Source organism: Mixophyes fleayi, chromosome 3 (genome assembly GCF_038048845.1).
Source record: "Mixophyes fleayi isolate aMixFle1 chromosome 3, aMixFle1.hap1, whole genome shotgun sequence".
In the NCBI taxonomy this organism is placed as follows: domain Eukaryota; kingdom Metazoa; phylum Chordata; class Amphibia; order Anura; family Limnodynastidae; genus Mixophyes; species Mixophyes fleayi.
In genome coordinates, this window is record NC_134404.1 from 282,692,831 (window position 1) to 282,706,991 (window position 14,161).

Sequence of the window (14,161 nt, forward strand, 5' to 3'; positions counted from 1 at the left end):
GTTTCTTTTGAAAGAAGACAGACAGGGCGGAAACCTTTACATTTAGGATGCAAGCTACTACAATGAGTAACTTCCATAAGTTCAACAGCTTGAAAACTTAAGTGAACTGTGAGTTTACACACATACAATGTTTGGACTAGTGCAGTGCAGTGGATGAAATGCTTTTGTTTTGCGGGAAACATTCCGAAAACTCAGGTGCTGTCCAATCTGTAGGCAGTTTTCTTTGTTGCAGGAGAAAACTGCCAAACTGCAGGCTGAGGTTTGTAGAATGTCCGTATGCTTAAGACCACCACTGCCTCAGAGAGCCCCCAGAAGACATTCTGCCTGGACTGCTGTGAGCTCTGAAAGGGGGAAATATCCTGAGGGACACAGAAACATCCCACAAGCTGTACCATTGCAAAACTCATATGCTGCTCTTGTAGGGTTGAAATGTACAAATCATATAGGTAACACAGAACATGAGGATAAGGGGACTTCTACTAGCTATAGGAACAGGAAAATAAAGTCTCCAAAAAGAACTACAGTTGGGGGGATTGCATTATAAAAAGAGTCATACATCTGGGAAACGCTACTAAGATAGAGAAACAAGTTAGGTGCTTATCTGGAGCCACAGCTCCAAGGGATAAAGAGCGCATATTAAGAATTGTGAAAGCAGCAAGAAAATATGGAGAGGTGGATGTCATTGTGCACCGAGGGACAAATGACCTGGCTAATGCTGCAGTCATGGCAGTAAAAGATGAATTTAGAAAGTTAGCGACTGCTCTAAAGCAAGTGGTAACCACTGTAACTTTTTCAGCAGTATTGCCAGTACACAGAAGTAAAGACAGAACTCCCTGCATTAGTAACATCAATGGGTGGCTAAAGAAGTGGTGTTAGGAGGAGAGATGTGGACTAATGGACCACCATCATGCCATCTGGCAAGGTAGGGGCATATACAAAAGGGACGGCCTGCACCCATCTTTAAGGGGAACCAGAATACTAAGTGAGCAGTTTGAAAGCTTCATCAGGAACCATTTAAACTAGCAGGGGGGGCGTGAACTTAACAGGATAAAAAAAAAAGAGGATTTTTATACTCACGATAAATCCGTTTCTCTGATTCCATCTGGGGGACACTGCTACCATGGAGTTGTGTGAGGGGAGTGGAGTTTGGCACTTAACTAGTTAACTTTGTTAATGTATCCTGCTGACAAACCCCTCCCCTCTGCAACCCACCTGTAGCCTCTTCAGGTTAAGTATAAAGCCCCAAGGACGGGGAGTCAACCAACCAAAGACCAAACAGCAGAAGGGAGGGAACGCAGCGTCCCCCCAGATGGAATCAGAGAAACGGATTTATAGTGTGTGTAAAAATCCTCTTTTCTCTTTCATCCTATCTGAGGGACACTGCTACCATGGGACTTTCTAAAGCAGACTGGCTGTCAGTGAGAGCCCTAGAGCTCTCAATGTCTGATAGCTGCCCCCTTTCACTGAACTAGTGTGCTCCGTATAGGACAGAGCACACTCCTGTTAATAAAAGTAAAAAAAACAATAAAAAAAAAAAAAATCAGCTAAATAAAATAGTAATAACTATATTAATTATAACTGCTAGCATAAGTAAGCCCAACTCCCTTGGACACTCAACTAAAACTGAAGAGGCTACAGGTGGGCTGCAGAGGAGAGGGGTTTGTCAGCAGGATACATTAACAAAATTAACTAGTTAAGTGTCAAACTCCACTCCCCTCACACAACCCTATGGTAGCAGTAACCCCCAGATAGGATGAATGAGAAAAAACAATCTGCTCCCCCAGGTATCGTTTCTGCAGGCAAATAGTACAGGAAACATATCCACAGCAACTGAACATAATGCAGATCAAAACAAAATAAACTTAGAGAGAGAGAGATAAACATAGACGATAGGAACAGAATGTGCACAAACAAAAAACTCTTAGAGCTATGCTAGAAGGTTAGGAAATAAAATTCCAGAACGGATTGCTTTAATGACAAGGAATGATCTGGATATTGTGGCTATTATGGAGTTATGGTGCAATGAAAATCATGACTGGGATATACTTTATTTAGGAAGTACAGAATGGGAAGAATCAGATGAAGTGTAGCAATGTATGTGAAAAAAAGCATAAAAATTACCTTAATGTAAAGTATTGAAGAAAAACGGAGGTCCTTTAGGTGACCATAGAAACAGGGGACAAGGTTATTCTTTGTACTAGGGTGATCTATAGACCACCAGGTCAGGAAGAGGAACTGGACAGGAACTTATTGCAGGACATCAATAAAATGGCATTAAAATGAGAGGTAATAATCATAGGAGACTTTAATCTACCTGATGTGAACTGGGAGGGGTCATTTGCAAGTACCACTAAAAGTATGAACATTCTGAATTCCTTGCAAGGGCAGCATCCCTCAAGTAAATGGTGAGGGAGCCCACTCGCAAAGACGCAATATTAGACTTCATTTTTACAAATGGTGACAGAATATGTGATGTAAATGTGGGTGAGAACCTAGGATCCAGTGATCATCAAGCAGCATGGTTTAGTATAAAGACAGAGACCGACTCACACCGCACAAAAACAAATGTGTTAGATTTTAGAAAGGTTTACTTATAAGAAAGAGTTGCAGAATATATCAAATCCAGTAACTTACAGGATCCCAAACAGCATGTATTTACTGGGGGGAGATCATGTCAAACTTTTGTTGACTTTTTTTACTGGGTGTCTAAAGTTATAGTTCAAGAGGGGTCCGTAGATGTAGCTTATCTGGATTTCTGGATTTTATCTGGCTTTTGACACTGTCCCATATCGCAGACTGTTAAATAAACTTGAAGGCTTGGGATTTGATTCAAAGATGGTTGTATGGATACAATCTTGGTTGCAGGATAGAAAACAGGGAGTTATAGTAAATGGAGTGCATTCACAGGAGGGAAAAGTTACCAGTGTAAATACCCCGAGGATCTGTACTTGGACTATTTTTAATATCTTTATTGGAGACATTGCAAAATGTATTGAAGGGAAAGTATGCTTTTTGCAGATGACACAAATATATGCAACAGGGTAGGCACACTAGGAGTGGAAAATAAATGATTGATGATCTAGGTAGAATGGTCAAAAGAGTGGAAACTACAGTTTAATGCCAACAAATGCAAAATCATGCACATGGGTCTCAAAAACCCAAAGGCTAAATATAGTATAAATGGCACTATAATAGAAACTACTGAGGAGGAAAGGGATCTAGGAGTCACTATTTAAGGTGACTTAAAGGCAGGTAAGCAATGTAACAAAGCAATGATAAAGGCAAGTCAGATGCTTGTTTGTATAGGGAGAGGAATTAGTAGCAGATAGAAAGACGTAATAACGCCATTGTATAGGTCATTGCTATGGCCTCATCTAGAATACTGTATTCAGTTCTGGAGGCCATATCTTCAGAAGGGTATAAATACATTAGAGACTGTATAAAGAAGGGCAACAAAAATGGTGCATGGTCTACAGCACAAAACTTACCAGGAAAGACTAAAAGATCTTAATATGTATAGTTTGGAGCCGAGAAGGGAAAGAGGGGACAAGATAGAAACTTTTAAATATATCAAGGGTTTGAACAAGGTAAAGGTGGGAAACACTTTTCAAAGGAAGAGAAGTACTAGAACACCAGGTCATGCACTGAAACTGAAGGGAAATAGGTTCAGAGGAAATGTGAGGAAAAACTACTTCACAGAAAGAGTAGTGGAAAAGTGGAATAACCTCCCATCAGAGGTGGTAGAGGCTAATACAGTAAAGCATTTTAAATATGCTTTGGATAGACATAAGAATAAAGGATCAAATAGGGTTTGAGATTACCATAGGTTAATAATAAAACAATGGGCAGACTAGATGGGCAAAGCGGTTCTTATCTGCCGTCAAATTCTTTGTTTAAGTCTGCTGTCCAGACCATTCTGCAACACCCTTAACTTCGCTCCAGCTCATTTTTTTTTGTAGAGACTGGATTTCTGGCTCTATTTATAGTTTGACTACCCCTCTCAAAAAGACCTTTAGCCTTAAGGTTCTACGTGCCGGCTTTTCAGAGTGGTCCCACCCTTAGGGGGCTGCTTAGAACGTCCCCATGGTAAGCAGTGTCCCCCAGATAGGATGATAGAGGAGGATAGAGAAAAGAGAATTTTTATAGTTACGATAAATCCGTTTCCCTGATTCCATCTGGGGGACACTGCGATCCCTCCCTTCTGCTATATATTCTTGGTTGATTGGCCTATTTTCCTTGGGGCTTTATAATTAAACTGAGGCTACAGGGGTTGGTAGAGGGGAGGGGTCAGTCACCATACATTTAACAAAGCTAACTAGCTAAGTGCCAACTCCCCAAGCTCCCCTCCACAACCCATGGTAAGCAGTGTCCCGCAGATAGGATGAGAGAAAAAAACTATTTTTTACCGCACAGCAAGACGTAGGTGAAAACACACACACACAAAAAGAAAAACACAGCTGCAGCTCCAGTAACACTTGAGCCTTTTCATATAAACTATTATAAAAACAAATTAGCTAACAGCTTCATGTTTCTAAAGTAATGTTTAAGTCATACATTGTAATTATACACAATTTTGATTATCTTTTACCTTTTAGTATCTTCTGTATGAATGAACAAGGTGCTGTATAATATAAGGTGTGTGAGGACTCATCGCTATTTTTAATATGGCATGAGCAACCTTTCTGTTTACATTACTAGAAAAAATAATGGACACACAATGTGATTGGATACATACCACTGGTGGCTGCCAACACATCCTTGCATAACAGCAACCAATGAGATAATTTGTCCACAGCCAAGGAGGAAAGCATGTGACCCAAAGTGTCATGAATGTCTGAGCACAGCTTGCGATCAGTCTCGCGGTCCAGCATTCCAAATAGAACGCCTTCCAAACCAGTGTCTGTTATGTTTATATCTGAGAAGAAATAAGTGATCACTGATATTTATCTATAGACACATCAGAGATATAAAACCAGCTTTGACAAGCAGTGTGATCTGATACTTGTCTATAGGACGTAAACTATGCGAGATTGCTCAACATATATGCACTTATTTAAACTTCTGAGTCTGTTGTGACTAGTGGTAAGCGGTGCAATCGCTGCACGCTTGTCTAAAGGAAACGGAGCTATCTGTATATACATTAGGTGAATTCGCATGACACATTTTCCACCTAATAATACAGTTAATGAGCTTAACTGTAAAAGCTGACTATTTATGGCAGCCCACATATGAAATATACAATTAAAGACTTTAGACAATTACAATTCAGCTTCCTTTATTAAAATAGAGCAAGTTTATTTATGTATGTTTAACTATGCAATCCAAAAGTGTCCAATTTGATTGAGTAAATAAAAATCATATATGATCAACAACGTATTTAAGCATAGAGTATTCCATATAAAAATAAGCATATTAAAACTTAATATAAAAGATTTGCCCTGAATACTTAACACAATCAAAATGAGCTTGACACTCAAACTATATTTGTATCTTTCCACTTACTGATGCCACTGCTTTCCTTATCTACTGCATTCTTTGCCAGGTTCATAGCGTATTCACACACTTCTGCCGCTTCCCTCTGTGCCAGCTGCCTGAGACAAGCTACAGCAGCACGTCTTAACAGCAAATGGGAGCTGCCTAGGTGAACCTGGAACAGAAAACATTCACAATTTCCAATATTTAGTAGACTAGGTATCCAAATTTTGCAGAAGAAAAACAAGACAAGCATTAGCAAATCTAAAAGTATCCTATCCCCCAAAAGTACTTTTTTTATAAAGCTGTTTGGCCAGATGCTAAATAAAACCATTACAGTTACTAACAGTATATGATAATTGTAGCAGCAAATAAAATGTACATTTTTCAACTGTTGAAAAATGACACTGCATAATAATAACGCCATAAGGAGACATAATGAAAATCAATCTCTACATCTATACATACTGTGATCAACTGAAGAAAATAAAGAACTTACGCAGAGGCAGGGGACCAGGCTGGAGAGATTGACATGACGAGGAGCAAACATGTGAAGCTGCTGGAGGCAGGAGATGGCAGCTGCCTGGACCAGAGAGTCTGAGTGATCCTGCATGATTGCACAGCCCACAAGACATGAAGAACGGATGGTAGAAATAGTGGGCCCATTGCCTGTGATAAACCATTAAACACCTGAAATGCTTATACTAGGGTCATTGTTATATTTGAAACAAATTCTTTATGTCATTTACCATACTGCAGCCTCAAAAGATCTAGTGTTGCAATAACTCTGAAGCAAATAAGCAAGGTATAGAAATAACAGGCTTTTAGCAAATACAAAATTTGTATCATTAGTGGTCTGTAAGCCTGTAAGTAGCCTGAGAATATTTACACAGAATCAGCTATAACTTTTCAGCTAGAAATGTGTATGAATTCAGTATTTCGCTGATGAAAACAATATATAAAATACAGCTATCCCTATCTTACTTCCTGGAAGTAAGATAGAGAGCAAGATACAGCTTTCTTTTATGGCTAGCTAACAATCTAGCATTGAGTGTTCTGCTTCCTATGGATTTCAGTTATTTCCAGCTACTGTCATTACCACTCACCTTGCAGCTCAGGACCCACAGTTGTTATAATAGCTCCCAAGCACCGGCCCAGGCATTGGTGCACCTCTGTATGTGAAGGAGGGACAGTCAGTAGAAGTGTAAGTACTAAAGAGAGTGTTGGTTCAACATAACCCCTATACATTGGACCACTTGAGTCAACTATCAGAGCAAGTGAGTGGAGAGACCAAGTCTATAAAAAAAAAAAGAAAACACAACATATTGTATTATATACAACTTAAATTTGTCATGTCATAATTTTCATGTTTTACAGGACACTCCTCCTATAAATTTATACAAAGTAATAACAATACTTCCATAGTATAAAGAATATCCACAGCAACAGTACTTCAGGCTAATGCTAGACAATGAATATAACAATGAATATAACATTTGTCACCTGAACTTCCGGTGAAGTACCATCCTGAGCCAGCGCCAAAAGAATGCTCACACTAGTCTTCAGATGTTGCCCTGAACCAATTCCTCCAACATAACGGTGCAAACAGCCAAGAGCAAGCGAGTGGCCTGTCCTCGAAACTACATCACGAGCTGACTTTAACCTATGTTATTTTTACATGAGAAGAAAGCAGAGACTTTATATAACAATAAAATGAGTTTATAGAATTAATAATACTGCAAACAGAATACAGACACTTTATGCTTTTTGTGAGGGGAAACATCTCCAGTGGCCCAAGTTTTCACCAGCAGATGTGAGGAGATGGGCAGATAAAAGGGTGTTCCTTGACATAGTTTTGCAGTAAAATGAGAAATGTAATAAAGTGGTAGGAGGGATTATTTATAGGGGCACAGCATTTCTCTCACAGAAAAGGGCTTGGATTCCCTGCCACAGCAGAGGTGCCAGAGTTTGGCTCTTGTGCCTTTACTTATAATCATACACCCTTTGCACCTTCCATTTGCACTTGCACATTTCTAGGCACACCAACTAATGCAATAAAAACCTTAAAACATACAAAAAGTATAACAGCCCCAATGTCCCCTCATTATGACATAGATGAGGCTAAACCAAGCAATATTTTACAAGGGTAAAAAGAGAATTTTTTACTCACCATAATATTCACATCCCTGAGTCCATTGGGAGAGAATGCGACAATGGGGTATAGTAGGTAGAAGTGGAGCTAGGGCCTTTTAAATCTTAAACTGTTGAATGATAGCTCCTCCCCTACTGTGCCCCTCACATGGGAGCCATCTTCAGTTTTATAACAAAGTCCAGAAGAAAGGGCCTATCTTGGCGTAAAAACAAAATAACTAGAAAATAAACAACAAAGTGTCAGAGCAAGTCGAGGGACCGCAGGGTCCCCCAATCGTCTCAGAGAAATAGATTTTATGGTGAGTAAAAAAAATTAAATTTTCTCTTTCCTGGGGGTCACTGTGACAATGGGGACATTCCAAAGACCCCAAGGGTAGGATTGCTCCGAAACAACCATACTTAAGATCAGGTGCCCAAAGCTTGCATCTTGGGATGCAAAACCTTGCAACCGAAAAATCTGGAAGACGTGGACCAATAACCACATAATAGCCCAGTACAACTGTTCAGTTGAAACAACCAGATGAGCACAGAAGGTAGCACCAACTGCCTTGGTTAAATGAGAATTCAATCCAACCAGCACAGGCCTAGACCCTCAATGTAAATCAAATAACAATAGAGAGCAGATATGCAGACCACCCACGCATGTACACACCATACTTATGAAAAGAGTATGTGGTCTGACAAACCAAGGCCATACGGTCCGCAGAGCATTCGAGAATCCGAACCACAACCAGAAGGTGCAATGGACATCATAAAAAGGAGACTAAGACAAAGTGTTGGAAGAACAATTCCCAGGTTCAAAGCGAAGCTGAGCTACCCCCTGCGGCACACATGAGAGCTTTATGCAAAACACAGTTCTGCCAGAATACAAGCATTCCATACATGGTAGCAGATAGGCGAGGAATAGTTAGCCACACCTAAATCAATGTCTGCACAAGCTTGAAGGAAGAAACCCCTGGCCCGAAAGATCACAGTAGCACCACATCCCAAGCAGACGACAAACAGAGGGGCACCAAAGAGGACCCTGGACCAAAAGAATCGAACAAAGAGGAAACCGCAAGGTGTACCCACGGTCATCCTTAGAATGAGAGAGCACCATACCCAGTGCAGCCAATCTGGAGCCAACAAAAGACGGCCACCCATACTCATTTTAGCTTCCGTAACACCAGCGGGAACATTGGAATAGGTGGGAACAGGTACTCCCAGTGAAACTTTTAAATGGATTGCCATGGCATCCTTGTATATCACGATGGGGCCTATGGACTTGCACAGCATTGATGAACAAGAAGTACAGACGAGAAGCAAAGAGATATCTTTGGCAAACTGCAGCACTTAACCAGCCAAGCCAACACCCCTATGTGAAGTGATTACACACCCTGAAGAAACCCAATTCGGCCAAAACTGCCTCCTCTTTGTCTCCCAGTACTATGGTCCTGGCATGAATTTGGCCGTTGTCACCCGAACCAGGCAGACCACTCAGGACATTAAATGCGCCGTCTTCTCATGGCTGTGAGTTACAATGACACTTATCAACGCACATGCAAGCAACACCCTAGTTCCTAGCAATGTCCTACACCGGAGAAGAGACACTTCCCGACTGGCCATCGAGACTTGGCCCTGTTCAGATCGGAAAGGACAAAGTCCTTCAGGTGGAACAACCATAGGGCACACTGTGTCGAAATCTATTCAGAAGATTTGCAGCCGTAGGGTTCAAGGGAGACTGGGGAAGATTGAGATTGTAGATAAATCAGGATAGTCAGACGAATTCACTGTTGAAAGGAAGTGGTCAACAAAGGCTGACATAACGTGTTGACCAAAAGATTAAGACAGTTACGACCATAGAACACAAGAGACTTGCCTTGATGGCCATAATACTAGTGAAGGCCCTTGGGCTGGAAGCTATGTCAAAGGGTAAAACCTGAAACAGTTGGTGTGCACTGTAAATCAGAGCAGACACAGAATCGCCTCCACTATTGCAATGTGGCAGCAGACACTGTCTCTGTTCAGGGATGTAGTGAACTCCCCTTCTTGCCAAGCCTCGAGAGCACTGATCATAACAACTTCATCATGTGGATGCTTCTCTCATCCATCTGAAGAAACTAAAGGACCGAATCCTTGTGTGACTGTGTAACATTCCTGACGGGCAGTAAGGAGCTCTCGTCCCCAGTTGCTACAGTAAAAATCTGAACCAGTTCTAAACCAGAAAAAGTGATACCGGAAAGGGTAATAATGCTGGCGTTCATTTAGAATCTTTAAATGCCACCCTGGAATCCCTGGTCGCAATTATGAATGTAGAAAAGCGGGGGGTGACAGAAACCGCATCCATTGGCCAGGGAAAGCCTTGGCCAATGGTGCTGCCTTTAACTGAAGAGCCATGAATACCCTGTTCAATGACTTGATCGGTCTGAGCAAAATACTTGTGGCGCATGTGCAACATGGCGCAAATTACACGCTGTATATGTATTGATCTGGAGCAAATAATTTATCCTACACTTAGTGGTAAAACGCACACAAACACACACACATAAGAGGTTAATACTGTGGCTGTATGGTAATACAGACTATATGTTACTTTAGGTATAGAGTCTCAAACACAACACCTCAAGCCTTTGCAAGATGGGACAAGGAGAAGCAGTAAACAAATATATCATTACAGCCTATCGTGTGAGCAAATTATGCCAGATGAGGAAGCATACCACAACAGAAAACGCCACAAATTCTAAACTATGAATTACTGAAACTGCAAGTGTAGCCAACTATGACACTATATGCAGAGAAGTAATTCCCTGCACCATCCACATTAGAGTTGCACAGACTTTCCAGAGGACCCTTTTGGCTTGCAAGTCATCTATACCGTGCATAGAACTTTACTCAGCACTCTCTTCCCAAGGCTTCACAAGCTGTTCTCTACGATAAGAGATCTGTAGCATCGGTTCTTGCCTATGTATAGTGTTGCACAGAATTTCCAACAGACCTTTAAGTCTAGCTAGTCCCTTTCTCAGACACAATGATGAATTTAAAACACAGAGAAAGAATAGCAAGCATCAACCCCCTCCCCACTCTTCATATCCATGTATACAAGTATATAACAAGGAGATATATTGGAAGATGCCCAACAAATGTGCTGAGGAAGAAGCCATGTCCTCCTAGGGGGCATAATGCGATTAGGCTTACTTACAATACTTCCATCTACAGTCTCCTGTAGCATCCATAGGGAGGGGGAATGGCCTGGGGTAAGGGAAGCCAACAGGCCACTCACCAGTGAGTCACTGTGCACAGCAATGCAACCGCTGCAACTGTACTTTCTGTTGGAGATCTGTTTGTGCGGCCCCTCCTATGGCCGAGCTGTTCTCTTGATACTGGATCGTCTCGTTGCCATGGGGATCTTGGCAAGCCGTCCGTGCATTCCACACTTGCATAGGAAGATCCATTCCGCTGCAGGGACCCATGCCTTCTGTCCACCCAGATAGAGAAGGAGCAGGCGAGAGACGGCAGCCTGACCATCTGGTGTGAGGGAAGCCCACAGGCTATTCACTCTTTGAGGAGGTGCCCTTGTACACACTTAAAAAGTGGCATTTACGAAAAATAAAAACAAAAATAAACTACAACAATAGAAATCCAGGGCACAGAGCCGTAAATAAAAATGCCCTACGCTCAAAGACACTTTACTAAAACTGAAGATCACTACTATACTCCGTTGTCGTAGAGTCCCTCAATGGTAGGAAAGATAACATGTGAATAAATGGGAAGACCCTAAAAATAAAAAGTATGAATTTGTTGCTTCTACTGTTTCCTCCCTGCTCAGATTATACACTAGTTGCAGATGGTTTTTTTTGCAGGTGTGTCCCCAAACTCTTACAAGTGAACATATACTAGTGGATCACTATTTTGACAAGTATTTAGGCTGTTAATTATTAGCGGGCTGCAAATGTTAAACCACCAGGGAGTATGTTTTACTAGGATGCATACAGTAGATAGCCATACAATCACTAATTAGCTGATACTGGTATCTACTGTCTGGGTATTCTGAGACAGCTTAAACAAACAATTGAAGTAATATTGACAACACATGTTGCAATCCAATCTTTCAGAACATCCATACTCACTTGTCAAAACTGAACTGTGCCATTCTAGCAATGAATGTTGCCTCTCCAACCACTTGCGCCATCCTGCCCAAAGCCTCTCCAGCAGCACATCTTAGGATAGGGTTAGGATTATCCAGGGCACCCATAACCAAAGTCAAGGCAGACTTTCGTACTTCCTCTGGACCTAGTGAGCTTTTGTTTTCCGCCAGTCCCTTAGGTACAAGAGCGCAAACCTTCAACTGCATATTATTTTTAGACATATTTATAATACAGGAAAACATTATTTAATGGGCAATGCCCCATGATGCGATATATAATTTAATCAGCAGACCCACTTAACCCAGTGTAGTACAAAAGCATGAGAAGCACAAAATAAGTTAATCAATTCATGAAGGGTCATTAAAACACTACAATCAATTGGACACATTTACATATATCAGCTCCTAACTATTCCTTGTAAAACAACAACAAAAAATACGTGCATACAGCAGTTTTATAGGATTGCTAGGAATACAGTGTTTACCATTTAAATTCATGAGGTTATCTTTACCTTAAGTGCACTGAGAACCGCTGTGAAGATATTGAGCTGTACAGATTGCTGACGGACTCCTTTAGCTTGCTTTACACACTCCGCAAAATGATCCAACATTTGTAATCTAGAAAACACAGCAAAAGGTATTTTTAAAATGAGACTCACGCTGCAAAATGTATCCAATTCTCTTTCATCCAATTTGGGGGGGGGGGGGGGGCGCAGCAACTCTGGGGATTTTTCAAAGCTGGCCCTAGGGGAGGATTTGCTCAGTTATAGCTGTGCACAAGACCTTTTGTCCAAGACTAGCATCATTGGACGCAAAAAAATTAAAATTATAGAATATGGTAAAAGTATGAACTGAAAACCAGTCGACTGACCAACAAAGCTGCTCAGCCAAGGATCCATGTCGTGCCTCCCAGAAAGCACTCCCTGACATGGTAAGAATGAACTGAGAAATCTTCTGGAAACAGTTTTCTTGAGGTGATGTAAGCCTGAGGGGCCAAACCAATCTTTTGCGTATTATAAAGGTCTAGAAGAGAATCAGTCATCCGTAATTAGAAGTTCTGACCAATCAGATCTTTAGAGGTCTAAAACACATCCAGTAAGTAAATTAGGTTGTGGTCACCCGAGAATCCAGCCTTCAGAGAAGGCGTAACATGGTGATTGAACACAGAGAGCAACTTGTAAAAATGTTTGGACTGGGTTATGGGCCAATTTCCTCTGAAAATATATAGACAGGGCTGGGACCTGGCCATTAAGAGAATGGAGTCTCAGGCCATTGTCAAGACCATACTGTAAGAAAGAAAGGAGGCCTGGCAGTCTAAAGGATAAAGTGTGGAACCCTTTGCATTACACAATAAAAAAGTTTCCACACTTTGATAGTTTATTGCTCAAATTGACTTCCTGGATTTTAGCACAGTCTGGATAACTACTCCACACAGACCATTTAGCCCTCTAAGTCCTGGATTTAATAGCCACACAGTTAAAACCATATGCGTTAGGGCCTGGTGAAGAAATCGATCTTGAATTAGTAGGTTCTTTCTTAATAGAAGCCTCCATTCTGGATCTACTGCCATATTTAGTATATTGGTGTACCACAATCTATTTGGCCAATCTGGAGTTACTAAGGTTACTGGAGCCAGATTTCTCTTGGCCATTTTGAGGAAGAATGACTATTGGTGGAAATACTCATAATTCTACAGCACTGTTGTAGCACGCACTAGGAACGCTTGCAGATCACTGATGCTCGAGCAGTGTCAGTCCCCGTGGTTTTGCCGAAAGGCCATCATATCGACCTCCAGCTGACACCTCTTCACCATCCAATGGAAAACCTCTGAGTTGAGAAACCATTCCCCTGGGATAGTGGCATGTCTTCTCAAGAAATTCTCCATGTATACTGATGATTTTGCTGGAGCATAACTTACAGTCTATCTCATGATCCTGGAGAATTCTTTCATCCGTAGGTGACTCCAGGTACTTCCCTGATAATTTATATATGCTACTGCCATGGTGCTGTCAGTTGAATCTGAACGGGCCTGCATTTCAGGAATGGCTGAGCCCAGGTGGGAATGCTTTCTACTGCTCTGAGCGCTAGAGCATTGATAGGGAGTTTTGACTCCTCGCAGGACCAGAGACACTGCAGCTGAAAATGCAAGCCACTGCCCCCTCTCTCTCTCCCTACCTACCTGAAGACTGGACTGGCATCTGAAATTATCATGATACTTTCCAACATGGAAAAGAGATGACTCCTGTTCATGTTGTGTTTCCTCAGCCACCACTGATGTGTCTGAGGTGACAGTCTGAAGAACTGAGTGGCTAACCATAAGCAGAAACTGGGACACTATCAGAATATTGTTCTGAAAAGTCCCGGTATGGATGCGATCATATTGCACCGCTTCGAATATTCACACAATTTCCATAA

General features: G+C 41.5%; 1 protein-coding gene across 1 annotated transcript in view; it reads right to left on the reverse strand.

The window, feature by feature from the left end:
• The window catches only part of HEATR5B (HEAT repeat containing 5B), a 67,036-nt gene that overhangs the window by 21,430 nt on the left and 31,445 nt on the right, over positions 1-14,161 (reverse strand). The window contains exons 14-20 of the mRNA XM_075200956.1: positions 12,259-12,490; positions 11,730-11,920; positions 6,976-7,135; positions 6,579-6,768; positions 5,972-6,141; positions 5,503-5,647; positions 4,736-4,915 (exon numbers count right to left, since the gene is read on the reverse strand). Of these exons, the coding sequence (XP_075057057.1) occupies positions 4,736-4,915; positions 5,503-5,647; positions 5,972-6,141; positions 6,579-6,768; positions 6,976-7,135; positions 11,730-11,920; positions 12,259-12,490 (1,268 nt within the window). The remainder of the gene's footprint in view (positions 1-4,735; positions 4,916-5,502; positions 5,648-5,971; positions 6,142-6,578; positions 6,769-6,975; positions 7,136-11,729; positions 11,921-12,258; positions 12,491-14,161) is intronic.